The sequence below is a fragment of the Rhodamnia argentea genome, chromosome 2 (assembly GCF_020921035.1).
Source record: "Rhodamnia argentea isolate NSW1041297 chromosome 2, ASM2092103v1, whole genome shotgun sequence".
In the NCBI taxonomy this organism is placed as follows: Eukaryota; Viridiplantae; Streptophyta; class Magnoliopsida; order Myrtales; family Myrtaceae; genus Rhodamnia; species Rhodamnia argentea.
Genome location: NC_063151.1, coordinates 6,584,153 through 6,611,506, shown reverse-complemented (window position 1 = coordinate 6,611,506; position 27,354 = coordinate 6,584,153). Strand labels below are relative to the sequence as shown.

Sequence of the window (27,354 nt, the reverse complement as noted above, 5' to 3'; positions counted from 1 at the left end):
CTGTGCTGACACAGTTGAGATACGAAACAGCTTTTATTGATCCATGCAGACAGAGAGAGAAAGAGAGGTGAAAATTGTTTTTGTGTTTTTTTTTACTGGAGTAGAAAGCTGTGACCGTTCATCTGGGGTTTAGGACAAGATGCAAGAAAAACTACTTTCTGTTCCCAACCCAAATTGATATTTAATGTAATAAAACGAATGGTTAAAGTTTTTTTTTTTTTTTACTTTCGATCACTGACAGAGGAATACCCTTCTGCACACTTTCTCACGCACGCACGCATTCTCTCAGCAAAAACCAGTGTGCCCACTCCATCTCTCTCTCTCTCTCTCTCTCTCTCTCCCAGAAGCATACATCATCATCTCTCTCTTCCTCTCTCTCTGAAGAGGGCTATGGATATGATAAGGGCCGTGTTGGCAGGAGTTGCAGGTGGACAGAAGCAGAAGAAGAGGTCACAGCTCAGAGAGCAACGCAGATTTTCTCGCACCCTCTCTCCGTCTTTATATTTTTCACTCTCTGTCGCTCTCGATTCACCAAATGCTCCTCCCTCTCATCTATTCTTCCCCTTAACCAAACCCTAAACTCGTAACCCACCCCGCGCAGTCCCGCTCAGCAATGAATGTGAGCTGGTTCTTCCCTTCTTCCACGCTTTCTGAGTCGTGGGTCAATCTTGGTTGTTCGTGAAGTTGGTTTCGGTTTGTTCGACCCTCCCGAGTTCCGCTCTAGTGTTGTTTTGGTTTCGCTCGCTTCTGTCTGTGTCTTGGGGCATGGACAACTACCACCAGTTCAACAGCCACCACCACCTTGTCAATGGCGACGGGCATTTGCCTCCAGGCTTCCGGTTCCACCCCACCGACGAGGAGCTCATCACGTACTACCTGCTCAAGAAGGTCCTGGACAGCAGCTTCACCGGACGGGCCATCGCGGAGGTCGACCTCAACAAGTGCGAGCCCTGGGAGCTTCCCGGTAAGACAAATCCAACAGCGACAGCACTTTTTTTTTTACCGGAACGAGTGTCCTGACAGACACAGTGTGTCTTTTGCAGAGAAGGCGAAGATGGGGGAGAAGGAGTGGTACTTCTTCAGCCTGCGGGACCGGAAGTACCCGACGGGGCTCCGGACGAACCGGGCGACGGAGGCCGGATACTGGAAGGCGACGGGGAAGGACCGCGAGATCTACAGCGGCAAGACGGGGTCGCTGGTGGGCATGAAGAAGACCCTCGTCTTCTACCGGGGACGAGCCCCGAAGGGGGAGAAGAGCAACTGGGTCATGCACGAGTTCCGCCTCGACGGCAAGTTCGCCTACCCCTTCCTCTCCCGCTCCTCCAAGGTAATACTACTCCTCCTCTTCGGGTTTAATGCGTGTCACTGATGGCGTTAGTCGCATTTTTCGCTGTGCTTGCAAGCTTTCTCGAGCGCTGTTATCTTTGCCCTTCCACTGCTTTCACGACGACGTCGCAGATGCTCAGCGTATGGAACAGCTAGTTTGAATGCATGAGAGACTTCACTCGGACGTCTTGACCCGGTCATTTATTTCCGTTTTGAAGTTTAAAACGTGTCCAAGCGGCATTCTAACTTTGCTGCATTTTCTTTGGATTTATATATCTTCTCGGAATTTTATGGATTTTTTTTTCATTTTGCTGATAGTGATGTACTTGGTTCTTAAAATCATAATTTTTCTCAACCTGTAGTGATTAGATTCACTTGTAGATCAACGAGAACTTCTAAACTGTATTGACAAGTTCGTGTAAGTTAAAAGAGTCATGTTTATAAAGGGCTTTTGCAGGATGACTGAACTGAGTAATTTTCTTACCGTAAATTGTTTTGAGTTTGTGGTTTCTAATTGTTAGAATTGTTAAAGATGTATCATATTCGGGCCAGTGCTAGGACTATTCGCCGAGCACACTTTGTCAGAAAAATTTTGAACTTCGAAAAATGATCAACTAGACATCATATCAACGGGTTAATATGAGGTACGTTGGCAAGAACGGAAAAGAAAAGTCAACTTTTCGTTTCTTATGGGGCAACATCATCGTCAACTTTCGTTTGATTTCCATAAAACCCTAGGTTGATCGGAGTGTTCTTACTACCGGAGGCTGGCTATTGCATTTAGTACTGTGTACTGTCACGTTAAATGGCGTCCGATGCAGTTCCTGAAAACGGTTTTTGGTTTTGCAGGATGAGTGGGTGATCTCCCGCGTTTTCCAGAAGTCCAGCAACGGCTGCGCAGCCCCTTGCGGTGGCAAGAAGACCCGCTTGGGCTCCCACATGAACCTCTACCCAGAAATCGGCTCCCCCTCGGTGTCTCTCCCGCCACTGCTTGACACCTCCCCTTACTCCAACACGGCGGCGTTCATCGACCGCGTTCCTGGCTCTTATGACAGCTCAATCCCCAAGGAGCACGTGTCCTGTTTCTCCACGGCCGCTGCCGCCTCCTCGGCAACCCCCAATTTCTGCAGCAACCCTAGCTTCCCCTTGGCTCCTCCCGTGGCCCCAGTGAACAATGGGACTGACCCGATGGCCCGTTTCTCCAGGAGCATTGGTGTCTCGGCTTTCCCGAGCCTAAGGTCCCTGCAGGAAAATCTCCAGCTGCCTTACTTCTTCTCAGCTAACCAGCATCTGAGCGGCGGGATCTGCGAATTGGTCGGCTCGAGTTCGAGCTCTTTGGGGAATTGGACTGCTCCGGACAATCAGAAGGCGCCGGACCTCGGTGGTCGCATGGGAATGGGATCGTCGGAGCTTGACTGCATGTGGAACTTCTGATGTCACGCTGCGTGGTGCGCTAGGGTTTCTAATTTCGCTCTCTTTGTTTGTCTCATGTGTGCTGTCTGTTAAGGTCTAGTTTTCGGTAGGGAAGTGTGTTTGCTCTTTTAATTTGGTAGTGTTGTTGTGCTGGCGTTTAAACTGCACCATGTTAAGAGTTCCCGGTATTTACATTTTGCAAGTTCGAATCCGCACGTCTAAATCACGCTTCATCAAATTATATCTTTGTCTCTTCTACTGTGAATCATTGCTTCATTAAATTTTGCTACTCCAATCATACGATCTCATTGGATATTCAAGTTCTTAATGGCTGCAGTCAATAAAGCTGGAAACTAACCTGCAAGCTCAGCATCGTATAGAACCATTTTAACAGGTTACGCACGATTATGTTTTTGAGTAACGTAGCAAGTAAATGTCGCTCCTCGTAAAGAAGAATCGTGGGGGGACAATCGGAGTTGCCATTTTCTTGATGAATTTATGACCCATAATAGTCCTCCGAAGATTTACGTGTCGAAAGGATCCTTAACTTCTCGATTCGGTGTGCTCATCAATGCAGAGATCGTGGCTGTCGCTGCGTTTCTATCTTTTCGCGGTCTCCCCTATGAGAAAGATATCAATGCCATAATGTCGTATTTGGCTGCGAGAACTGACATAGTTATTTATAGGCCTTCTTAGAGTTATTGCGCCTTGGAGATGTCTCTGCTGCGTTTCAGTAATTGCACATTACCAAGAACCCTAGTTGGCAACTCTCTTGCGGCAATAATGTATTTTAAGTTTGTCCGTGTCCGGGTCTTATGTGTTGAACGAGGATCATGTCATTAACTTCCTCAGTGTTGAATCCCATTGGCGCCAAGGATCAACTTTAAGTGTGCCGTTTGTTGAAGGATATTCCTCGGATGAGAGACAAGGAGGTGTAATTGTATGGGCTTTAGTACTTCTGCAAGACGGAGTTTGCATGGATAAGTACATTATCGATGTCATAATTTTTGTATGGCGTTCACTTGAATGTCATAATTTTCAAAATATTCACTTAAGTGCCATAACTTTCAAAAATCATTTACTTGAGTGTTATCGCTGACGTGGACGCCGAAAAGTTAACGTGGCATGTCGAAAAGCGAGACGTGGATACCGAAAAAACCGATGTAGCACTTGAGTGAGCGATTTTTGAAAGTTATGGCATTTAAGTGAACGATTTTTAAAAGTTATGGTATTCACGGTGTACTTATCCCGAGTTTGTGAGATCGAACTTGCTTGTGGCAGAATGCCTTCCATGCATCTCGGTCTTGTTGAAGGAGTGATGAATCTCTAGCACGTTGGTGAGGTTATGGTGTTGAGCGTCGTCTCTCTTAGATTAATTGGGTTATGAGTGGTGACGATTTAGGATAACTCGATAGCCTCCAAAATCTAAATATTTGGGCGAGAGGGATTCTTGTGGTGGTGCCGGCAGTGCATGGCCATATTAGTTGCCTCTCTCTAAAATCGAACATGGTATTACGAAAGGGATTTTGTATGTGTATCTTGCTTTTGAATGTTTTCTTGAAATATCTAAAGATTTAGTAAGTTCGTGAGGTTGGTATCGAGCTTAGCCTACTTCAGACTTATGGATTATGACTATGGTGGTATAATTGATCGTCTCTGGATACTCATTAGTCTATAGCATTAAGGATCGCACACCAAGCCCAGTTGAACGCTGGAACATGCTCAAACAGGCATGAGCCGACCGGTTCATAGATAACAAAGCTAGGATTTGGCCAGAGCCGGTTATGGTTCCCAAGTCGATATAGTTCAACATCAGAACCGACTCAAATGGGCATGGGCCGACCGGTTCGAGGTTGGTTCGTAGGTGAATTGAGTAGCTTCACGTGTAAGAAAGTCGGGATTCGGCACAAACCGGTTTAGTTCCCAAATTGAGGCTCTGAATGGGCGACTCTATCCAAGAACCGCTCCGACCATGCCTAATAGCTCTTGTTAAGCCTAATAGCTCTTGTTAAGACTAAGTACAAGCAGCTGATTTATGGTCTCATATTCGTTTCCTACTCAAATTCAAGGTCGAGCTCAGCAATCCATACACAGAAATCCTATCCAGCCCAGCAAATGGTAGACAATTACAGCATGAAATCGACTTTATTTGGATAATGAAGCTCACTGTCTAAATTCAATCACTCATGCAAGACGAGGATTAAATATTCTGGCCTCGTAAGGAATCTTATTCGGCCTTTCTTCTCTCCCTTGCCAAGCAACACAAAAACTAGACAGATAAACATGTCTGACTTCTGAACATGAATGACGGTACGTATGCATGGCGTAGGTCTTGGCATACATCAAATCAAATAACACAATGTCATGCTCCAAACATTAAAGAGAGGTAGCTGAATGTGGTAGTCCGGATAGAAAAACAGCAATGGCAGGTTTCGCGGGACGGTTTGCTTTTGAGCCGAGGCACGTGTTGGCGCGCGGCCGAGCGACTGGGGAGGGGTGGGGGGAGAGGCCTGAGCTCATCTTCGGGCTGATTACGGTGCGAAGTTCGTTAGGTGGGGGACAGATTTATGGCTGTTGTTGCAGTTCATCAGTTATTCTATAACGACGTAGCTTTGGAAATCTCCAAGGGTCCTTTCTAGATCTTTGGGTATTTATGTGTCTCCGCGCGCATTGAATCGTACATGCTCAGCGCAGCGTATGCAAAGCATCAGCAGACGGGGTGGCGGAGGGCCCTTCGCTGCATGCACTGTCGTTACGGTGCTTTTATTACGTTCTTGATGCGTCACGACTTGGATGAAACTAGTTCATTTTCCAAATGAAAACACTTTTTTTTTTTTTGGCACGTAAAAAAAAACTAACTGAAATGGAGAGAAGGGAAGGAGATGAAAACCCTCCTGCGAAACATGGGATCGTGTCGTTTTGCCTTGGTCAAAGAAGAGCGAGACATCATATGAAGATGTTTCGGGGTTCATCACGAACACGATGCGGGCTTTGGGTCACGGCACGAAGTAGGGAGGCATCGGCGTGATCTGCTGGTGAATCGGCAAATCGCAATGATCTGCACTCGATCTTCGGAAGGTGATGAAGACGTAGTTTCGATTTTTGATGGTGTTTTGAGTTACGGAGAGACAGAGACACGAAACGGTCCGAACCCCTTAAGAAACGCCAAAACACACTCGACTCGACGTGGCTTCGCAGGAAGTACGGCCATGGAAGATACAGCAGCGGGCGAGAACATGATGGCCAAGGCCGCATGTTTTTTGGCTCTCTTCTGCTGGCTGCTCATTGCAGCAGAGCACAGTACACCACACAATTTCTTTCTTGTCTTTTTCTTCTTCTTGGGCCTCTCGTTTGTTTTTTTAGAGTAATTAAATATTTGAACTTCATCTACCAATTTAAGTTTTTAAAACATTTGACAATGATCTCATAAAATCTCGTATTTACTTTTAGTTTTTTTGTTTTGAGTTCGAAATGAAGAATGACAACACTATTTGGGGGCAAAGGAGATGGGTGATGCATAGGGTTATTGCGACATTGATGTACAAGATTAGTGTCTTAAGAAGTGTGATGGGGCCTTCGTATGATTGGGTCGGTAAATAAACATCCAATGAGGCCATCACACGTCAACTAGTGCAGTGATTTCATAAAAAAAGAAATGGGGAAATGCTTTCCTTACAAGTACGGTACAATCTCAACCGCAGATTTACACATTATTATCGCGTGTTTTACATAAAATACTCATTGATTAGGAGATGATGTAGTTAGTACAGATCTTGTCGGTCATCGGGATAGCGGTTTCCAAATAAATGATTATGCGACCGTCCTTAATCTACCGTGAGATTAACAGTTTGTCATGATAAAAAATAAAAAATAAAAAAAAATTAGAAATTACTTTGAGGTATACCCCTTCAAAAATTATGACACATAACATGCGGTTACTCTCATAGTCATTGAAAAAAAAAATACTATGGTCTCCGTATCCTTGGTACGATACTAACTAAAAGAAACTGTCCCAAAACCCAAAGAATCAAATGCATAACGTTCTTAGTACAAAAACAAAAAATGCAAAATGTTCTGTCCTAAACGGGTCGGCTGGACCACGCAGATAAGTGCTCTTGACCAGGCCCCCTAAGTAACGCCGTGCAGAATCCCTTTTGCGCATCACTCCCTTCAAAATCTTCTTTGGAAACTTTGCAAAGATCTAGTGGGCCAACCATTCGGTCCATGCATTGTCTTCTCCATATATACGAAATCTTTCTGCATATGCGCACCTCATCATTCATTCATTTTTGTAAGCGATATAAGTAATTATTTTTTAAAAATATTTTTCAACGGCAAAAGACACACACCCTTCATCAAATCCTAATCTCCTTTGCATCTGTCGATTCCTTTTTTTTTTCTTTTTTTTTTGGGTTTAGGGGGAGGGGGGGAAGTGTTTCATAAACCTCATTTGGATAGATAATTTGGGTGTTGAGAAGAAAGTGGTATTTCGATTTTCATGTAGAGTAGAGCTCGGGCTCCGCCGAATAGATAGAGATGTCGATTAATTATTCGATGGGGTTACAATGACCGACTCACCCATGTACATTCTAATCGAGACTCGCGGTCATGGGTGGAGATATAATTGTTAGGGCAAAATATTGGAGGAGATGACTTCCAACATAAACTTTTTTTTCCCCATAAAAAATCCAAACTTTAGATCTAGTCCTAATCTTCCATAAACTTTGTTTTTTCTCCCATAAGAAACCCCAATTTTAAGTTCAATCCTAATTTTACTATAATTTTTTTTGTTCCATAATAACCCCAACTTTAGGTTCACTCTCGATTTTACCATAAACAAGAAAAACCCACTTGATTATACATGCAAACAATTAGCAAAGTTCACAAAATCGAAACTCGAATGACCTCGGGATCGGCCTTTGATAACACATGCAATTTGATTAATTCTAGCCACCCCCTAATCAATTAGGGGTTCATTGATTAAGATTTGTGATAATTAACCCCCACTTGCGTTCACAAAACTGTAGGTTAACTCGCTAATCCCCAATTAGTTCAATCAACCCATTAAGGGTGCACATGGCAACACTTCTGCTATAAAAATAAATTTATGGCCAGAAGTTAATTTTTTTATTGTCGCTTCTGAGCATAAGTTGATTTTTTTTTACTTCTTCAAATGGCTCCAAATTTATTTCTAGAGCAAAAAAAAAAAAAAATACTCTTGAAATAGAAAAATAAAATTGCATAACCAAACGAATTTCTATTCCAGAAACACTTCTCGATTATAAATTCTACTTCCGAAGTATTGTCATGCGCGCCCTAAGCTACCCGTCGAATCATGCATTTGTGTGTAATTATACAACAACTGAAGCATCCATGGGTAAAGACAATTAAAATTTTCCATTTAAGCACACAAATCAACCAACGATCAGCAAAGCAAAAGCATGAATTACACAGGGAAAACGAGAAGTAGCATTTTCCTAATCAATTTTACAAAAATTTCCAATTTCTGATTTTTTTAATTTCTTTTAATTTCTATTTTTAATATTCATTTAACTATATTATATAATATTGAAAACACGGACCCGGGCTGGGTGAAGACAGAACCCAAGGTCCCCCCGACCTGGGCCACGATCTCGACGAAAAATCATGTTCCAGGAGCTCGTGTGCGCGTTGTGCATAGAAGAGCGGTTTCCAAGCCTCCTCTCGTAAACCTTCCCCTCTAAATTTCTCTATGGAGTTCACGGAAGACAATGTCAACATTCTTTACACGGTGAACGTGCAAAGGTTCGTGCTCTCTAATTCTTTCCACCATGGCTCGTGACCTTTCGAACAAAAAAATCTAGAAATAGTCGTCTGTGGAGACGATTGGCTATCGCAAGAATTGACTCTAGTCGAACGTTAAGAAGAAGAGGCCGATAATTATATCATCCCGATCACGATGAGGGTCACGGCGTCGAAGATAACGAATCAATTTGATATTCTCTTGTGTGCAATTTGTTCTTGTTCAAATAATGACATATGTTATACAATTTACTCGTATTTGTTTTATGTTTAAAGTCAATTACTCAATTTTAATTAAATTTTGAAAAGTATTCTGAATAATTTTTTAAATTAGGAAGACAAAGTTGTAGCTGTTGACAAACCGCTACAAATGAAAACGCCAAACCCAATTTGCCTGTAAATCCAGACACGAACCCGCGGCGATTGCCACGCGCCTCTCCAACGCACGAAGCCGGGCAACGTTTCTCCTCTTCTCTTCCACCGTTCTGCTTCGTCAACTCGCAAAGCGAAAAGAGCAGAAGAGCCAATGAAGGAAGAATACTCCATGGCGGACACCTCTCGCTTGATGGAAGCCGCTTCCGACTTCGCCCACTATCCCGGTTAGGGCTTCCTCGTCCTCCCTCTCGATTTCGCTTCTCTCTCCATCGTCGCGAACTACTCGGGGGTTTCCCGGAGCTGTTGTTCATCTCTCGTCTGTCGTGCTGATTCAGGCGTCCAGAATGACGCGGCTGCGAAGGAATTCCTCGATCGCTTTCCTCTTCCTGCCATCATCAGGTGATATCATGTGGCTGATTCTACTGATTTCTGCTTAATTTTTCCTTCGGACAAGTTTGGGGTTCCATTGCCTAACCGTTGCTTTTTCTCTTTTTCACTGGATTTTGCTTATTTCTTCCGACCCGATAGCAACTCGTGACCGTATACTGTTTGTTGACGTGTTTTTTTTTTTTGGCTGATTCCGAGAGAGACTTGCTCAAGAAGTTAAGAGTGGAGCTTGCATGATTTTTGTTTTCTCGTATGTGCAGCACTTTGCAAACGAGAGCGGATGTGCCTGGTCTCGAAACTACGCTGGTTAATTGTCTGGAGAGATTGTTCAAGACCAAATACGGCGCTTCCCTGATCCCGCACTTTATGGTGTGCTCCAAACCTCTGATAATCTTAGGTTCCTGTACAATGTTAACTCCTTTTGGATGAATTTGACTCTGCATCTCTATTGCGTTTGCAGTCTAGGCGAATTTCTCTCCCGTCTCTGCGCGCTTGCCTGTGTTAGTTATATAAAAAGAAAAGCTCCATGCTTCCCTAATTTTATTTGTTTGTGCAGCCTTTTGTACAAGTTGGTTTGCAGGCAGCTTCGCAAGAAGTCAGATGTCTTGCTTGCAAAACGGTAAGTGTAAAATAGGTTCCAACACCCGGTACTGATTTAGGTCCAATGGATGATTTCTGTGTTCTTTGGCCATACAATTACAACACCAGACAGCACAAGTTAACTTTTAAAATGCAGAATGGTAACCGCATTCGCTTCACATCCCTAACTTCCAATGTCCTGGAACTTTAGCTTAGAGAATAAGCTGCAGACCCATAGTCATGAGGTGGACCGCCTTCATGAACTCGTTGTAATTCATAAGTAATGATTTCCTAGGTATTTGCAAATTGAGTGCATCGAGTCATTACATACAGATCTCTTAAAGAAAGTCAAACAAACAATTCTAGGAAAAGCTCAGAGTGCTCCACATGTGCACATTACTCCATGTGTCTGCTTCATTTTTCTAAAACAATTTTTGTGGGTTTCTATTTTCCTGAAGTTAGATTGAAGAGTTACTTTCTTTGGTGGGATTGGTCATAAACAAAGGGAAACAAAGCGTTCATCAATTCTCCTAGCTCGATCACATTGATTTGCATTCTACGGACCAATAAGAATCCATTTAGCATCCGTCTTGTTCCTTCTTTATGAATTGATAGCAATGAGCAGCGCTTGGATCTTGTTCGTGAGTTGACAAAATCAATTCTTTTCTCTCTTTGACTTTGATAACCGCTAGAAATGTTAAAGCTTCCAGTTGCTTATACTTGGTAAATTCTGTTTCTTTTGTTTATCCATATTTTTCCTGAATGTCATTCGAATTTAGAAGTAAGAAATTGAGGGAGTTGCTGAACTTAGTTTGAGGAAGATATTCACTGGAGCTGTGTCAAGGAGAAATTAATAGATGAAATGTCCACCCTTAATCAAAGTTAAATTATACGGTGATTATATGTACCTCGCGACTTGAATTGCGCTAAAATTTTTCTTATGTCTATTTCTTTTCATTATTAATTCTTTCAGGTGTCTTGCCTGTTGGAGAATTCTGATGAAAAGTCTGTGTCTGCTGTGAAGCTAATTATTGACTACAATGTTTACCCACTTTTGCTTGATTGCCTTGTTAATGGGTAAGAACATAATTATGAGTAGTTATCTTCAATTGACTCTGTTTTCTGGAATGTCTTGATCTTGACTCTTTACTCCATGCGCATGGTCTGTTGTTTAAATAATGCTAGAAATGAGAAGTTTAAGATAGAGAGCAATTGGGCCACGTGTAAAGGTTTCCATAAATGCAGAAGTAAGTTTACATATTAGATAGAGAGGAACATGGCCATACGTAGAGCATCCACAATGGTAGAAGTAGTATATACATATATAGGTGAAGGAGGGACTTTTGAGACTTAAACCCCAGTCTTGTCGAGTAAAACGGCAGTTTATCAAGACTGAGAATGGCAGAGACCTTTTATTGAAAAGTCTCAATACTATCTTCGGCAGAAGCTGCGGGTTTGAGACCCGTCAGTCCCAATGGATTCAAATCCAACAAAAGATCCACTATAGAGATGTCCCTGGATCTTGCACCAGTAGTCATTGTGATGTCCATTCAAAATTTTAAGATGAATTGACACTTAACATGTTCAGTGATTTGAGATGTCAAGGAGATGGCATTCGAATTTCCTAGTAAAAGAAAATGAGAAAGGCTTCACTTCCCCCTCGCAAAATTACCAAGGATTTTGTAGAAATGCCAGCTTTTTCGACATTCAAAGCAATTTGCCAACTGGGACTCAATTTTCACTAGAGATGCAATTACTAGACCTTCTTTAGCAGAGTCTACGTAGAGGTCCGGAGCTTGATCAGTGAGATAATGGGAATTAAGCAGCCTCTGTCCAGTAGCATCATCTGCTTTGTTAATACCTTTTATGGATGTAGTGAGGAAATCGAAAGAGAGGGAAAGTGAAGGAATTGGAAGGAATGTTGAGAGAGAGATTAAAATTCTCCAAACTGACCTTTTGCTGCTCTTCATACCTTTCTTAGCAGACTTGAAAAGCAGTACTGTTTTAAAGGGTAAATTTGTCATTATAACTTACATACATTCACTGTTGTCTGTAATCTTCTGTCTGAATGCTAAAGGAGAAAATTTCTCTCTTAAAATGTTTTGGGACAAAGAGTTAATGATCGTTGAATGAACTGTTATGTAACTTGGATGTATGGCATGGTATTCTCTTCAAGTTCAGAAACAGTTTCGGTTATTCCTCTCAAGACTCACCTAGGTTTTAGTAAAATCAAGTGGTGTTATTTTTAGTGATTGACATCGTCCATGTTAGAATCACATTCACCGGTCGGATCTCTTCCTATCTTATTCAAATGTAGTTTGTTTGTTTTATAGAAATGAACAAGTTGCCGCAGCTTCAATGGATGCTATTAAGGTTCTGGCATGCTTTCAAGGAGGCACAGTAAGGATTTGGCTCTGTTCTGTGCTCAAACTTATTTCTCGTGGGTTCCATTTATTGATAATATAACCTACTTGCCTGAGATGGCTGTCTTGTGTTACCTTGCAGAACATTGTTTTTCCAGCCAGTGAAAATGAAGTTTCTCATCTTAGAAACTTAGCAGCTCAATGCACGTCATTGGTACGGCTGAATATATGTCGGTACTTGAACAGTTGAACTTGAGTTGCATTGTATCAGTTAGCCAGAACAAGTTCCATCAGCATGTTACTCCCTTTGCCTGGACATACTTGAGTGTGATTTAGCATTGGACTAAGACATTATTATAGTGCCATGAAGTCATGGAAGCTGGTCGACGATGTCCTTACTTGCCTTTGCACTACTTTTGCATGTACACCTGCCTATGTACACTCGTAGCAAGCGGAGTGTTGATGAAGTTTCTAATTTAATAACCATGTTTCAGGGTCGTGTTCGGGTTCTAGCTTTGATAGTGAAGCTGTTTTCTGTCTCCAGCTCCGTGGCATCAATTATCTACAGTTCCAATCTACTAAGTTTACTTGAGGCAGAAATCAGCAATTCTCAAGATACCCTTGTATCTTTAAGTGTTCTGGAGCTCCTGTACGAGGTTTGTTAATCTCTATGCATCTCCCTTTTTTCTTTCCATAGCGAAGAAACGTACTACTTGCTCATGCACTTCAAGTCTTTTAACATTTATTTGAGGGAGGTGTCATCCTTGGCTCAGTGAACTACGTACATCCGCAGCCAAACACCATAATCACATAGGGAGTGCGATCTCATTGGGCTAGCCCTTGATAGTTTTACTACTTTGACATCCAACTGCAAGTACGATTCTACTTTTTGTGCGGTGAGGATGGAAAACATGAGTTGTGTCTAGGAAGATGAACCTATATTTTTACCATAACATTAAAACTTATTGTGCTTTGTCGATCTATGTTCCTCTGTTTCTATAAATTTTCGTAATATTTTTTTCTCCTTTGCATATTTAACAAGATGGTTGAGATTCGGCATGCAACGGAAATTTTGTCAAGGACTGCACTTCTTCAGCTACTTTCTTCTATCATAAGGTAATTGGGAGCTTTCTATCTTCTTCTGAGTCCGAAAGTGTCATCGCTCTGATAGCTGTCATTGTTTGTAGTAATGCATCGTTGGAGTCAATTTTGAGGTCAAGGGCAATGATGGTTTGCGGAAGACTTCTGTCCAAGGAGGACACTTATTTGTTTACAGATGAACCCAGTAAGGCTAATCCATCTTTTCTGTGCAGCTTGACCCTGATATGCGCAATTTTTAGCTTATGCAGTATTGAGGAGGTTAATTGTTTGGTAGGTATTGCCTTATGTCAGCACATTCTAAGCACATTTGTGCACTATAATAGCCTTCATATTTAAGATAAGAATTTCTATCTCATCACCATGTCAATGCAATAATTAGTTTTCTAGTTCTTACTGGTATCAAGGAAGTTGGTGTGCTTGATCGAGTGGCTTGTCTGCAGAGTTCTTATACTACGGTTTTCGTAGCTTCTCTTCCAATTATAAAGTGGCATTATTCTTGCATGAGTTGTTTGTCCCATTAAGAATTTGCATTATGGGTTTACTTGAGTGCTTGCCCTATTGAGTGATAATTCGATGATACTTGTTTTGTAGTGCAGGTGTCAGAGTAGTTGTTTCTGCCATTGATGCAAGTCTCAGCTCATCGGAGAGTCTGGATACAGATGAATGTGAATCTGCCCTTGAAGCATTAGGTCAAATCGGGTTATGTAAGTACTTTAAACTTAATAGCTGGCTAAATTTAGGCTATTAGAACTGTGTTGGTTTGCCATGGCTTGTCTGGCTGTTGTGGTCCCTGCCACAAGGAGGAGTTTTTACTGGTTCGCTAGTTCACAAATTAAATGAATTGTTACCATACGTCAATATTTCCAGCATCTACCCTGCTAGAAGACACTTAGCTAACTCACTCCATGCTGGTTTAACTGTTTAGTGTGCTTCTTTTTCTGTCCAAGCTTGCTGCATTAACATTCTTCTTTTATATTTTCTTATTAATTTGTGCCGTCATCCATGGGAAGCTAAGATTTTCTCTCTTCTCTGTCTTTTATTTTGGTCTTTAGCAACTCAGGGAGCTGAATTATTGTTGTCGAGCACATCTCCTGCTGCAAGACATGTAGTGCATGGTGCCTTCGACAGACAAGGACGCGGTAAACAGCTGGTGAGCAGATATATGATTCTGTGTCCGTATAACTCTCTCTGTTTTGTCATGATTAATCATCAAATAAAGGGGATCCAATTAGTGTGAATATCTTGGAACTAAGGATTTATTATATAGCATGAGATGGAGTCAATCTTGTAATTTGAGAAAGTGATGATATCGAAGATGATGGACAAAGTGAAGAGAACATGAATTAGACACTGCATAAGGGAAAGCCTGTCATTTTTTTAGACGAAGTTAGACTTCTTTTAGATTAATTTCGTTACAGTTCATTGGTTCTTCGGTACTGTCTAATATAAGTGACATTGTCTATATTTTTTTGCCCCTGTATATGGCTATGCCTAAATTTTTCTACCATTTTTATGTTCGCCATTCTTGCCACAATCTAAAGAAGCTATGTTGTCTACATTTTTACATGTTCTTTTTTATGATTACTCAGTATCTTGTGCACGTGCATCATCAAACGTGAACTTACATGCTTTCACCATAATAGTGCAAACTATGGGTAGCTTCTTGAGAGTTTGTAACTTGTCAAATCTTTGTACTGGTTCGACCCAAAAAAAAAAAAAAACTTTGTACTGTACACATCTTGATTTATGGCTTACTCCTAGACTAACAGTAAGCCAAGGTCGAAAGGTTTCACTTATATCTCCTATGGTGGTTTATTTATGATATGATTTCAAATTGCTCAGGCTGCATTGCATGCATTGGGAAATTTGGCTGGAGAAGCTCGGTCAGAGAATAGTGTAATACTAAATGGTGCTGCAGAAGAAACCCTAAGATTCTTGATTTATGAGGCAGCATCCAGGAGTCCAAAGTTGACACCATCTGTAAGTAGTTTGAGTCTCCTTGTCCCCTTTCAGTGTGTTTGGCTGTTAGCTTATGTTAGTGTCTCATCTCTGTAATCTGTTCTTTGGTTCAAGAGGTTCAAGAGCGAAGTGGTGATTCCAAATATGAATTGTCTAGAAAAGCTCTCCCTGAAAAGGAGGTGAAACTTAATTGATCATTTGTGTTGGGGGAATGTGCCTAATATTTCACAGAAGTGAACAGAGAAGCAAAATGGGGATATGGCAGTTGAGAAAAGTAAGGACAACTTAGATCAATTGCCTTATGCTTATTTTAAGTGCAAAGTTTGCCAAATCCAGATTATGTTCATCAACAGGTTGGCAGGTCCCATAGTTGGGAGAAAATTGTGTAAACATCAACAGCAGCTCCTTTGGGTCATTGACTCATTGCGACCTCGAGTATACTTGTAACTCATATTGACATGGGGTATAATCTCATAATAAACCCACGAGACTGCCTTGTCAGAGTTTCTCATCGTGTCTGTCCCTTAGTTTTTCTTCTTCTATGGAATTTCTTCCTTTTAGTGCTTTTATGTTAATCTAAGAGCAAAAGCAAGGGACCATGACTGACTAGTTGTTGGGTTCACCATTTAGTGAGATGAATATGTGATAGATATAAAGCATTGAGCTCAACCTTCAAGACAGTGTGTTGAAGCTGTTCAATGCTTGTTTAGCAACTCCTCCAAGTTTTTGGGTGTTTTAGCACCTATTTCTTTTCCCATCTAATTACTGAGCTGGTGCCATGATTCGCAGGGCTTTTTCGTATCAGTTCTTCAGCAGGAGGCAGAAACTCGTTTAGCAGTATGTCATTTACAGTCATTTACACAATTAATTTATAAAATCTTACTATTGGATTTGGGCGTAATTAGTACTGTTTATGTTTGTGCCTTTGTGCATAATGTGCATCTGCTTTGTGCTGGCCAACCTTGTTTTTTTTTTAAATGAAATCGTTGAGTGTCCTGAGTATGTTTTAGATCCTCCTTCAGAATCTTATCCTTAGGTGGTGTCTTCTACAATTGCTTCTTAGCTGAAGAGAAAGGGGGAGGACTGGAAAATAGATGATTTTGTTTTAGGAATTATGAATCCAGTTGGTTATTTCCTTCCTGGTTGCTTCCTACTGTTTCTCAGTTTTACTATTATGTATCCACTTATGGTTGCAGCAAGAGATCCATTTGGTAAACAGGAGCATCAAGTATGATTTCTTCAATTTTCCTGTAAACATAGGTTCTTTGTTATTTCCTATGCAGAAAAGAGGAAAAAACTTTTTGTAGGAGCCAAGCTTTGTACTTCCCTAGATGTGAGGTGTAAATAAACTAATATAATCAAGGCGGAACGAGAAATTGGCGTTCTTGTCCTATATTGGAGAATGACCGATGAATGTTTTGACATCTATTTGACAGTAGCTATGTGCTTAATGAAGTTTGTTGCTATTTGTGGTTAATTTTGCTCGTCAATCATTGTGATGAACTCGATGTTTCCAGGGTTATAGGCTGATTACAGCTTTCGTAGCTAGGCCATGGTGCCTGATGGAGATCTGCTCAAAAGAAGAGATAATAGATATCGTAACTGACCCATGCATTGAAACCACAAAAGGAGGTATTTATCTTTTGCTCCTTTTCCTATTCACCATGTTACAGCAATCACCAACACGAGCATCAGATGGAGATTTTATTCCTTCAAGCATGTGGGTTGGAGCTTTAGTAATCATGTTGATGTCATTTCTTTAAGCATATCAATGTTAGTTATTACGTCTATTGTACAATAGATTTGTGTTGGTGGTCTTCTGGAACTTTTTTTTCCTTCTGCTTTTGTTGTCAGGGAGATGTCTTTGGGCTTGCCCGTATTGTTTATTTCTGAGTCCATCAACTTGAGTAGCGACTTCACAGACACAAAAATGCACACTGAATAGGAGTCATCTGTAGTTGTTTTACCCTTTTGCCCACTCGCATTGTTTTGTACTCTCTCTGTCTGTGTTGAACGGGTTGAAGCATTGCTTGCCTCTCATATAGCCTTTTAATTGGGTTGGTCGACTTCTCAGGTATGGAAGCAAGGTACAGATGCTGCCAAGCAACGCACAATGCTTTCACACGTTCAAGCAAACTGCTTAGCGATCCTTCTCTGGCTGGAATTGCTAGCAAGGTAAGATATACAAATCACACACAAAGCGGAATGCATCATCTCTGTCATCTGCCTTTGGGATGAAGAAATGATGTTAATGTGAAAAACCGTCAGGTATCTTTGGACTTGATGATGATGTTCCTTCTTTGCACAGTTGCAAGATGCTGTAAGAAGGGGTCCCTATCTTGCAAGAAGGCATTCTGAGGCTCAACCTGCTGTAATGACAGCTGAAAGATTCTAGACGAAGTCAGTCTCTCGGAACTCGGGAGGAGCATCCAGTCCGTGCTCAAAGCCGTCTTTCTTCCTTAATGCTGGGAAAAACTTGCCGCTTCCGATGCTTGCTTGGACGAGAGTTTTTGGACATGATCGGAACTTGTAAATCTCACATGTTATAGGAGCCGACTTTTGGTTAATCCCCAAGTAGAAGCGGACCGCAGTTGTCTCGTTATCTTGGGGGTAGGATCTCTATGCAACCGTTGTAGGGATACTTTTGATAAACAAACTGTCGTTATGGATGGACCGCACATTTCCTACCCAATGTGACACGGAACAAAATGCCAATCAGCATGGTGTTCCAGAAACTTCATTTTTCTTGAAATTCCAATTGTTTTCAAGAAGAGAGTCATTGGAAAAATTTGTGCACCAAGTGGTTGCAATGTGAACCCAACCAGCAAGAACCAAATCAATAGGAAAAGGCATTAAAGCAAGTAACCAAATCGCGACCATTGCAGAAATCGTCCGAGAGAGAGATTATACAAGATGCCTGCAAAAACTATGACTTTTCAGTGACCCAATCTCGCCTTCAAGACAGAGATAAGAATCTGGCAGCACTGTGTATTTTCCTTACCACAGCGATTTGTACCTGCAACGCTCACAAAATAAAAGCATGACAACTGATATCACATGGATAAAATAAGCCAAGACTAGACCAAAAAGAAGTTCAAGGCCTGCCGGATCACACAACGTGTCGTAAAACATTTGTACGAGCAGTCCATTCCTCCGACTCCAGGTTCCTTGCAAAGCTAGAAAGAAATGGGAGCACGATGAGCGATGCCCAAGAAAGCATAACAAAGGGGCAAGCATTCAGGGAGAATCGATTCACCTTAGAGGGACGTGAATAGGTGAACTCGAGAAAATCTCGACCAAATAGTACGGAGTTAAAACGGTCAAGAATAATATCACGTGAAGTCAGAGTCCGAGGAGAGGTTGTGCTATAGTCACATTCGCCGTCGTGCAAAATATTATCAGATGCAGTAAATAAAAGGCCAACAAAATTGTAACGGAACATGGCAAAGCTGAGACTGAGAGAGCTTGCCTTCAATGTTCTGATCAAGAGCCTATCACAGATGACCAGACAACCTTAGTCTACTCTCCGCACCGATTATGCAAAGAAGTTCAGAAGGGATAGATGAGGCAACTCTGTGCACTTGTACAAGCTAGAATATTTGGGGTCATCCTGACAAAGATACTTATTATTATTATTATTTTTTTTTTTTTGTCTGTCCTACCTCTAACTCTCCTCTCTTTCTCTCTCTCACACACGCTTTTGTCCTGCCTTGCTCTGTTTCTTTTGCAAAGCTCGGAAGTCGAACTCCACACACGTATGATACTAGCTTCCTTATCTCCCCAATCATTTTACTAATAAGGCCGCATGCTTATTGATAATAAAGTTACCTATTTACCAACAACGTTTTAACTATAGGAACAAGGCTATATAGGTGGGTCAACAATGATGTCGAATTTACTATTATCAAACATGGTGTAACCTTACCTGCACGGCAAGAGAATCGACCAAGCGCCTCATTGAATTGGCTTAAAGGAGGGTAAATGTGTAGTTCTTTCCAAGAGACTTCGGTAAGATTTTTTTAAGATATTTTTTTTCTTTTTTTTCTTTTCTCCTTTGTGTTCATAGCCACCACCGCCGCACTTGCCGGTCGCTACGCCATCGCCCCGGACCACCGCCAAATCAAGTAAGAAAACAAATGAGGATTATATAAAATAAAAAAAAATACTTCAACACTCTTTGCTTTCTGCCATCCACATAGGCAGCCACTAAAACTTTTAGAGGCATTTGTTAAAGAAATTTTGATGGAGGGTAAATGCATCATATGAATACAATTTTGGAGTGAATGTGTGACATGTCACAAGTTTGGGGCTTTTCATGTCATGGAAAAAAGTTTGGGGTAAACATGTCGGCAATTATTATAATTAAAAATTTTATTCGGCCTTTAATTTTTTTAATATAGTCAGTAATTGTTACGGAGGAAAGTTAGCTTTCGATTTAGCAGAATTTAGAAGCCACGACATTCATACACAAAATTAAATGTCATTATAAAAAGTAGAGGACTCGAGTAAGATTTGGATAACGATATTTTAAAAAATAAAAATAAAAAATTGCAATTAACTGTTAGGTTGCCACCGGGAGGGGCAAATGAGGGAATTCGCTCGTTTTCGCTGGCTGCTGCTGGCAGCGACGGAGCTTGTACAAGATAACGAACAGCGGGAGAGCTCCCACGGCGACAGACGAAGAGATGGCGAGCTTATCTTCTTGCTTCGCTCTTCCCTGCAAATTCAAAACCCTCTCCCTCCATGCCTCTTCACCTTCTTCTTCTTCTCACAGTCGTATCGCTGCCAATTCCCTCGGATTCTCCGGTGGCCTCTCCTGCGACGTTCTCCTCTCCGGAGGTAACCTCGACGGGAACCTTTCCGATTCCCCTCCTCGGCTCTTCTCGAGTCTCAGTCTCGTCGTTCTCTCTTCGTTTTTCTCAGGTCGCTTGTCGGTGAGCCATGGCGAGAAGAACCCGCCCCGTTTCTCCGTCGTGTGCGAGGCCGCTCCGCAGAAGAGGGCCGACTCCGCCGCCAAGAGGGATCGCCAGGCCGAGAAGAGGCGCGTTTACAACAAAGCCCGTAAATCTGAGATTAGGACGCGGATGAAGAAGGTATCGGCGTTTGTTTCAGTTAATCTGATTATTGTCCGAAGCATTCCGTTATTTTGAAGCTATCGGCTAATCACCGGTCTCCGGTGAAGTCGTCCAAATGATTTTTGCTGGATGTCCTCGGGATGTTGGTCCTGCCATTTCGTTATTTTGTTGATTAAGGTTGTGGTTATGCAGTGGTCCGCGTTGGGTAGCTCTTGTGCTTGATATAATGCCTTGCTCTTTCATTGAGAGAAGCGCGTTTGTGTGTGTTCTCGGATGTTGATTATGTTGAATGCTGGAACTCTTCTCTGAATGAACAGAAGTGTGCTCTTTGATTTTCACTCTTCTAGGGAGACTCGGTATAGTCATCGAGCCTCTGGGAAAGTTAGGGTGAGATGCGATATATATGAATGCATCAAGAATCCGAAGTAGAATGGTGGAGAATCTCTTAGTAGGTGCAATGCAGATGGATCAGAGAAAATGGGTTAATAGCATTGCAAGAAGATGTGGCAATGTGATGGCTGCGTAACAAAAACCGAAAGATACATAAGTAGGGTGCCGGCAGATTTTGCAGGATGTGTTCTCTATGATTCAACTAAGTACATGGCGCTTTGGCGGAGCCATTGGACACAGAAATTAACATCAGGTGTGATTGGTCCTCATATTTGGTTGTTCAGCTTGGTAGAGGACTTACACATATGTCTGAGGGCTGGATGTCGTTATGGTATTGGTATCTTTCCAGATGGAAAGTGTTCTGGTGCCAGTTGTAGTTCTGTTAAGCATGCAAAGGTTGTTGGCATGAGTATGGATGAATCGTAAATGAAGGAGCATTAATATAGCAGTCTCGAATTAGCTCAAAGGCATATCATTTTATGAACTTCATTTTGCTGCACCGTCTGAAGCTTTTATTTTGTCAACTAAATAGGAGCATTGAGTATGTAAATTAATGAGTAATTTGATGGCATTGTTATGATCTATTAACAATCAACTTGACAAGTGTTATTAGATTGCTCTCTAATGTAATTTACCAAGTATAGGCACAAAAAAAGACTTTCTTAAGATTTCTGGAAGTATAGCATGATCATCAAGGATATAGATGTTGTAAGTGTTTATTGAACTTCACTGTGTAAAATCAAGAAAATCGCGAGCAATATACTCATTCTCAGATTGATTGTGAGTTAAATTTGGGGGGGATTGATAAGATGATAACTCCTCTGCTGTGATTATTCTAGCATCTGCTGCTGCAGTAAGATGGGTGTTGGTGTTAGTCATTGCAAAAAGCAGAAGTTTTGACGGTGTGTCATGCCAACTGTACCAGAAGCTTTTTGGAAGAGATTGAAACATTCTTTGTGATAGTTTGTTACTTCCCTAACGTTCATTTTTTCTCTTTCCCAGGTTTTGGAAGAGCTAGATGGGCTTAGGAAGAAATCTGATGCGCAAGCTGAGGACATCCTCCAAATTGAAAAGTTGATTGCGGAGGCTTACTCTGTCATCGACAAGGCAGTGAAGGTAGGAACGTTGCACAGGAACACCGGGGCACGCAGAAAGTCTCGGCTTGCCAGGAGGAAGAAGGCTGTGGAAATCCACCATGGCTGGTATACCCCTGCACCGGCTGAAACTGCGTGACAATACTTCTCTATAAGAGTCTAGACTGAGGCTACGGATAGGTTTTGTGTCACGAGTATTGTACATTGTACCCATTTGCCCATCTTTTGGGACCTTTGTCTGGTTGATTAAGACTGATTTTCTCATGTCCTCCATGTTGAATCAAATAGGACCGACATTCTTTGATGTTTCAGTAGGTATGGATTTGAAGAGTACATTCGTGTCATGGAACATGAGAATTCCCGCTTGTGTGAAATCGAAATCGAAATCAATATCTAAATAGTTCTGTCCGGGAGCATATTCATTATTCCACCCACCCCCAAAGTGATGGGCTTGGAGGAATTATAGTTGCACTCTCTGTCTTTTCCGAAATTCTATCCGAGCTCCCAATTTTTCTGGGTCGAGTCTCTTGAGATTGAGTTGGTCAGACGATTATGCGTAGGAAAACACAAATGGTGCGTACTCAGCATGTCTGGATAATGAATCTTCTTTGATCATATTAAGTACTCTGTAATTCGTAGATGCGGGTGTCCTGTTGTCTTAACGGGCTCACGAGAAACATCTGGAAACAAGAGACTATGGATCAAGGTCCATAGCGTGAAAAAGTGAAATCATGGAAATCTGTTAGAACATTCTCAATACTTGAATTCCTAACTGGTACGCCGCCTACAGTTTCTTTTTTTTTTTTTTTTGTCAGAAAAGATACTTTACACGTTAAGTGTCTTAATTAAAACAAAGATGTTCCATATTGCAATATAGGAGATTCCAAAGGGGCTGGAGGGGGAGGTTCGGAAGACCCAATCAGAGGGGAAACATTTCTTACGAAGACTTTTGGCGATCCTATGGGCCACTTGATAAGCCTACAGCTTGAATGGAACATAATTCTCGACTCTGAAAATAACGCAATCAAAAATGTTTTTGAAGCTAAAATTAGTTGGCTTAGCTGGTAAGATTCAAGCTCTCCGCACAGCATGCCCAGATTCGAACCCCTGTCAGAGTAGTTCCCTTAAGACCTGTAGTATGCCATGGCCTTAGCATGCAGTAACATCGCTCCTACACTTTTTCATACAAAAAAAAAAAATGCTTTCGAAATTTGTTTTTATGTTGAAAATTTTTTATTTGACAATCCAAGCTCGCTTTAAAAAAAGCCATAAAACTAAACGTAAAAAGCTTTTTCTTTTTGGTTTTTACTGAAAATGATAAAAGAGAAAAGGGCCAAACGGTCTCATAAAATTATAATTTTCCATGCCTTCCTCGCCATTTCTTGAATGAATATATACTCTCCCTATCGACTCTATGAAATTAATCAATCACATATCGTGAATTTTATGTTGAATTCCACCGAACAAACCCCGAAAAAAGATTACATGAATTCTCCGGCTCCAAACTAACATAATTTGATCGAAAGAAAAAGGAAAATATTCATAGAAGTTTTTTTTTTTTTCCCTTTGTTGAAAGAACCCAAAGAAGAAAGAAAAGAGCTATAAACCAGGTTGACGCAGGCCTGGTGATCGAGTTTTTTTCATTTTTGGTCAAAAGTGATCGAGTTTGAAAAGGAACTCTTCCTCGTCCGTGCTTCCCTACGCGTAACATTCCATCGACGTCCAAGAAAGAGATGGCTGCTTCTCCATGTCGGCTTTTTTTCCCTTCCATAGCTTCCCATATTTCAAGCAATCGGTCTCTTATTGCTCCTTCTCCGAAGTCCCTCTGTTTCTCCAGAAACCTCTTGCTCCGTGCCTTCTCTCCAGGTGATGTCTTGCTTTTTATCTCATGTTGTCTTTGATCGTTGAAGTTCCCGACTTTTTTTAAGAGTTTTCCCTCGTAGTTTGCTGGGAAAGCTGAGGATCCGAGATTCAGTGTGTGGTCGCTCATGATCAGGTGTTTGCCCTAGAGTTTCTGGCGTGGAAATTTGATGCCTCCTTATTCCATTGCTTTGCCAGTCACCTGAACTGAAGCTGCATAAGAAAGATTGAATTTTTACTCTTTTTTGGTGCCTTTTTTCAATTCTTTTTAATTGTCCAGGATGCATTCCTTTGTCAGCGAGGGATCAGAAGAAGCCACTGTGTCTTTCCCTTGTCTGCATGTCATACAGATATGCCCCTGATTCGACCTTGAGAAAGGTTTGCACTTTTAGAAGATTGGGGGTTCTCATTACGTTTCATGTGGACGTGAATGCATATGATTCTTTGTACCTGATGTTTGCTAATGGTTCAATCATGTAGCCGACGACGATCTGATTTTGGGGTGTTTTTTAATTGGGGACAAACAGAAGAAGGCAAGAAAGAGAGGAGGTGATCCAGGGAAGAAAAGGAAGGCTAAGAGGAAGAGTAGGAGGAGCAAGAAGAGTGTCAAAGTGATCAACCTTGTCTCGACTGCCAGAACTGGGTTTTCTTACGCGAAGACGAAGAGTGTTCAATCCAAAGACAAATTGAAGTGTCGGAAATACGACCCTGTCCTTCATCAGCATGTCTTGTTTCAAGAATAAAAAAAGGAACCATCCTGACTCAAAGAAGTTTTGATCTACAATCTAAACCTTTCGCTGAATCAGAGTGCACACGTTTGCTCGGAGAATTTGGCGGCCCGGTGACTGGTATGCTTCCTTGCTAGGAAACGGTGATTGATAAAAAGAAGATATGGCCTTTTGAGATGCCTATCTATGTACCTGCTTCTTGTTTTTCAGAAATGGCGGTTTGACAGTGTAAGGAAACCAACTTCTAGCAAAGCAAATGTAGATGTATGGTTGAATGATACAAGAACATCGAGCAATTTGCCAAGTGGAGTGTTGGATGTGGATATTTTTCTTGCTTGCAGCAATGACAGTTCATCGAAGTACCTGTATTTTTCTGACAAAGACGCAGCTATGACATTTACATGCGACAAAGATGCGGCTACGACAGACTTCTCTTAAGGCAGTCCTTGAGTGACCTTTTCCTTCCTCCTCCATGGACGCTGCTGTGTTGATTCATCGGTTGTGAGGGTTCTCTGTCTCCTGTGATCAGCTTCTCCTTCCTTAATGTTAGAGTTCATGTCATTGACCAGTATTTCAGTCCTTGGTTCAGGCCTCATTCCCTTGGAAACCATTTCCTCGAAATAATGCAGAGCTTCCTTCAATCTCCCTCGCTCGTAAAGGTCATGAATCATTATGGTGTATGATCGTTCATCAGGTCCCATTCCACTTCTCTCCATATCATTCCATATATGTTTTACTCTTTCCTGACAATCCCAGCCCAAATAGAGCCTGAGAACCAAATTGTACAAGTCGCTTGTCATCTTGCACTCATTTTTCTCCATCTGTTCCAATAGCTTAGGGACTTCTTCTGGTTTCTCTAGGCTCTTGAGCAAGTAACTGAAAGTGATGGCATTGGGCAAACAATCTCCCCCGATTGATCCCATCTCGGTCACGAGCTCCTTGACCTTCTCCATCCTCTCAATCTTGCACATGTGCTTGACAAGCGAGTTGTAAGTCGCGGCATTAGGAAGACACCCCCGTTCCTTCATTTCGTGAAAAACTTCCAGCGCTTGAGGAATCCTCTTCTTGAAACAAAGTGCCTCGATGACACAGTTGCAGATCACCACATCAGGACCCAATCCCTTTTCCGACATTCCTCGAAACAACCTCATGGCCGAGCCCAACTTTCCCTTCTTGGTCAGCGCCTTGATGAATGTTCCATAAGTGAACCTGTCCGGTGCGCATTTAGATGCAATTATGTGCTTCCAAAACCTCTTGGCCTCGCGAACATCCCCTAACACGCACCATCCGTTGAGGATGATGTTCATCGTCCTTATGTCAGTGCCAAACTCACTTTTCATAGAGTAGAACAAAGTTTCTGCTGACTCCACATGCTTATAACGGCATAACCACAGCAAAAGAGCCTGAAACGCCATCAAGTCGGTCTCAAGTCCAAAATCTCTCCTGCCATGGAAGATGTTGATTGCTTCGTCAACCTTATGTGCAGCTGCATATCTATTCAGTAAGACCCCATATGTTCTCTCATCAAAAAGACCCTTTCTCTTTGACATTTCCTCGAGTACCTGTGTTACCTCTCCGAATCGATTCATCTTGCCCAAAACATCGAGAATCTCATTATAAACACCAGATCCTGGTAAATAGCCACTCTTTTTAGAGACCCAGTTGAAGAACGTGTAAGCAGGTCTCCAATCCGAAGCGTGCCGGCTTACGACAGCCGTGACTAAATCATCAGTCAAAGTGAAGCCGCATTGATCGAGCGCTTTCTCGGTCTCGTCGATTGAGCTGCCCATCAGATTTCTTAGCATGTTCTGGATAAAAGTAGCCGAACGTCGGCCTGGGTATTCCTTAAATCCCTCACAATCGTGAGCATCTGCCACAGCATGAGCGAAACGGAGGGCATATCTACACTCGCGTCTCGTAACGCCCAAAGACAAAGCCGGAGATAGATTAGCATTTACAGCGCACTTCGACGAGTTGACGAAGGAAAGCAGACGAGACAAAAAAGGAGGTGAAGCCATCGTTAATGATTCAGGTCCTCAGCAAAAACAGCCGATGGATAAAGAGTCACACGGGACAAGACAGCTTTCTCATTGGCATCTGGTCGAGCACTTGGCGAGCGCTCGGCTACTTCGGGCCAACGACACGAAGATCGTGCAATCTGAATACGAATCAGCCATGTCCCTTCATCCTGGGTCGGCCCCATCAGCCTCTCTTACCCCTTTTATCAAAAGCCCATGATCTTTGGTTGGCCAACAAGTGGTGGGTTCGTCGTGGCTCGTGAATCAGGCATTTGTTTCCGGTATGGAAAGAAAGAACGCACGTCCTCCAATCAATCTTTATCGTTGCCGACAATTCTTGGTTTTTGAAACAGTTACGGAAGAAATGTTCGTCACCCAAAATAAGTTTGGACACCAAAATCATGGTAGTTTCAGGACAATCGATTGAGGTTTCATAATCGCACGACAACGAGACAACGCCGTCGCCTTCGCGAGGTGGTCCCGCGGTGGTCAGCGTCAGTGATGTCGTGGTTCCTACTTCCCAATCAACGTCGAATGTGGGGGAAGCTTGTGGCCAGTTTTCACGTGGGACTCACCAAACAATCGCCGCTATTCATGACTAGATGCGAAAAATGTCGATCGACCGGCCCATGAGATTTGTCGACATCACCCTGCAGTTTCTCTCTTTAGGGCAAATTTAATTTGCCTAGAACTAAAACCGCAAAAGAATTCGGCATGCCCATTTCGAAAGAGTACTCGTCTCCCACGAATTCAGTAACAAAATTCCAAACCAACGCACCGCACCCACCACGTTATTTTACGCATACCCGATGTAATCCCGGCTGCTTCCAATTATAAAAACCTTCGAAGCATGTAGAATTGGACCTCTGTTATGTCCATTTAATCTCTAGTGGGCTCACATCCAC

At 42.1% G+C, this 27,354-nt stretch overlaps 5 protein-coding genes across 6 annotated transcripts; 4 read left to right on the top strand and 1 right to left on the bottom strand.

The window, feature by feature from the left end:
- Window positions 1-546: 546 nt before the first annotated feature.
- On the top strand, window positions 547-2,968 carry LOC115726266 (protein CUP-SHAPED COTYLEDON 2). The gene is made up of 3 exons (XM_030656057.2): window positions 547-964; window positions 1,044-1,327; window positions 2,176-2,968. The coding sequence occupies exons 1-3, from the start codon at window positions 766-768 to the stop codon at window positions 2,758-2,760; spliced, it is 1,068 nt and encodes a 355-aa protein (XP_030511917.1). The 5' UTR covers window positions 547-765; the 3' UTR covers window positions 2,761-2,968.
- Window positions 2,969-8,896: 5,928 nt separating this feature from the next.
- Window positions 8,897-18,034, top strand: LOC115726265. 2 transcript variants are annotated; one of them, XM_048274155.1, is made up of 17 exons: window positions 8,897-9,119; window positions 9,231-9,294; window positions 9,543-9,651; window positions 9,839-9,901; window positions 10,835-10,938; window positions 12,195-12,261; window positions 12,367-12,438; window positions 12,719-12,880; window positions 13,267-13,340; window positions 13,412-13,509; window positions 13,922-14,029; window positions 14,378-14,475; window positions 15,168-15,305; window positions 16,074-16,121; window positions 16,802-16,916; window positions 17,359-17,459; window positions 17,553-18,034. In XM_048274155.1, exons 1-17 carry the CDS (start codon window positions 9,047-9,049, stop codon window positions 17,640-17,642), a joined length of 1,584 nt encoding a protein of 527 aa, XP_048130112.1. In that variant the 5' UTR covers window positions 8,897-9,046; the 3' UTR covers window positions 17,643-18,034. The 2 variants fall into 2 exon arrangements, with proteins under 2 accessions (XP_048130112.1, XP_030511915.1); XM_030656055.2 differs by having other exon boundaries at window positions 8,899-9,119; window positions 17,593-18,034.
- A 1,885-nt stretch (window positions 18,035-19,919) lies between these two features.
- On the top strand, window positions 19,920-22,147 carry LOC115726285 (30S ribosomal protein S20, chloroplastic). Its single transcript, XM_030656092.2, has 3 exons — window positions 19,920-20,123; window positions 20,208-20,377; window positions 21,752-22,147. Exons 1-3 carry the CDS (start codon window positions 19,970-19,972, stop codon window positions 21,980-21,982), a joined length of 555 nt encoding a protein of 184 aa, XP_030511952.1. The 5' UTR covers window positions 19,920-19,969; the 3' UTR covers window positions 21,983-22,147.
- A 1,350-nt stretch (window positions 22,148-23,497) lies between these two features.
- On the top strand, window positions 23,498-24,735 carry LOC115726272. Its single transcript, XM_030656063.2, has 3 exons — window positions 23,498-23,709; window positions 23,984-24,081; window positions 24,231-24,735. The coding sequence occupies exons 1-3, from the start codon at window positions 23,577-23,579 to the stop codon at window positions 24,444-24,446; spliced, it is 447 nt and encodes a 148-aa protein (XP_030511923.1). The 5' UTR covers window positions 23,498-23,576; the 3' UTR covers window positions 24,447-24,735.
- LOC115726271 (putative pentatricopeptide repeat-containing protein At3g15200) lies at window positions 24,674-26,722 on the bottom strand. Its single transcript, XM_030656062.2, has one exon. The coding sequence runs from the start codon at window positions 26,447-26,449 to the stop codon at window positions 24,866-24,868; it is 1,584 nt and encodes a 527-aa protein (XP_030511922.1). The 5' UTR covers window positions 26,450-26,722; the 3' UTR covers window positions 24,674-24,865.
- Between the last annotated feature and the right edge of the window lie 632 nt (window positions 26,723-27,354).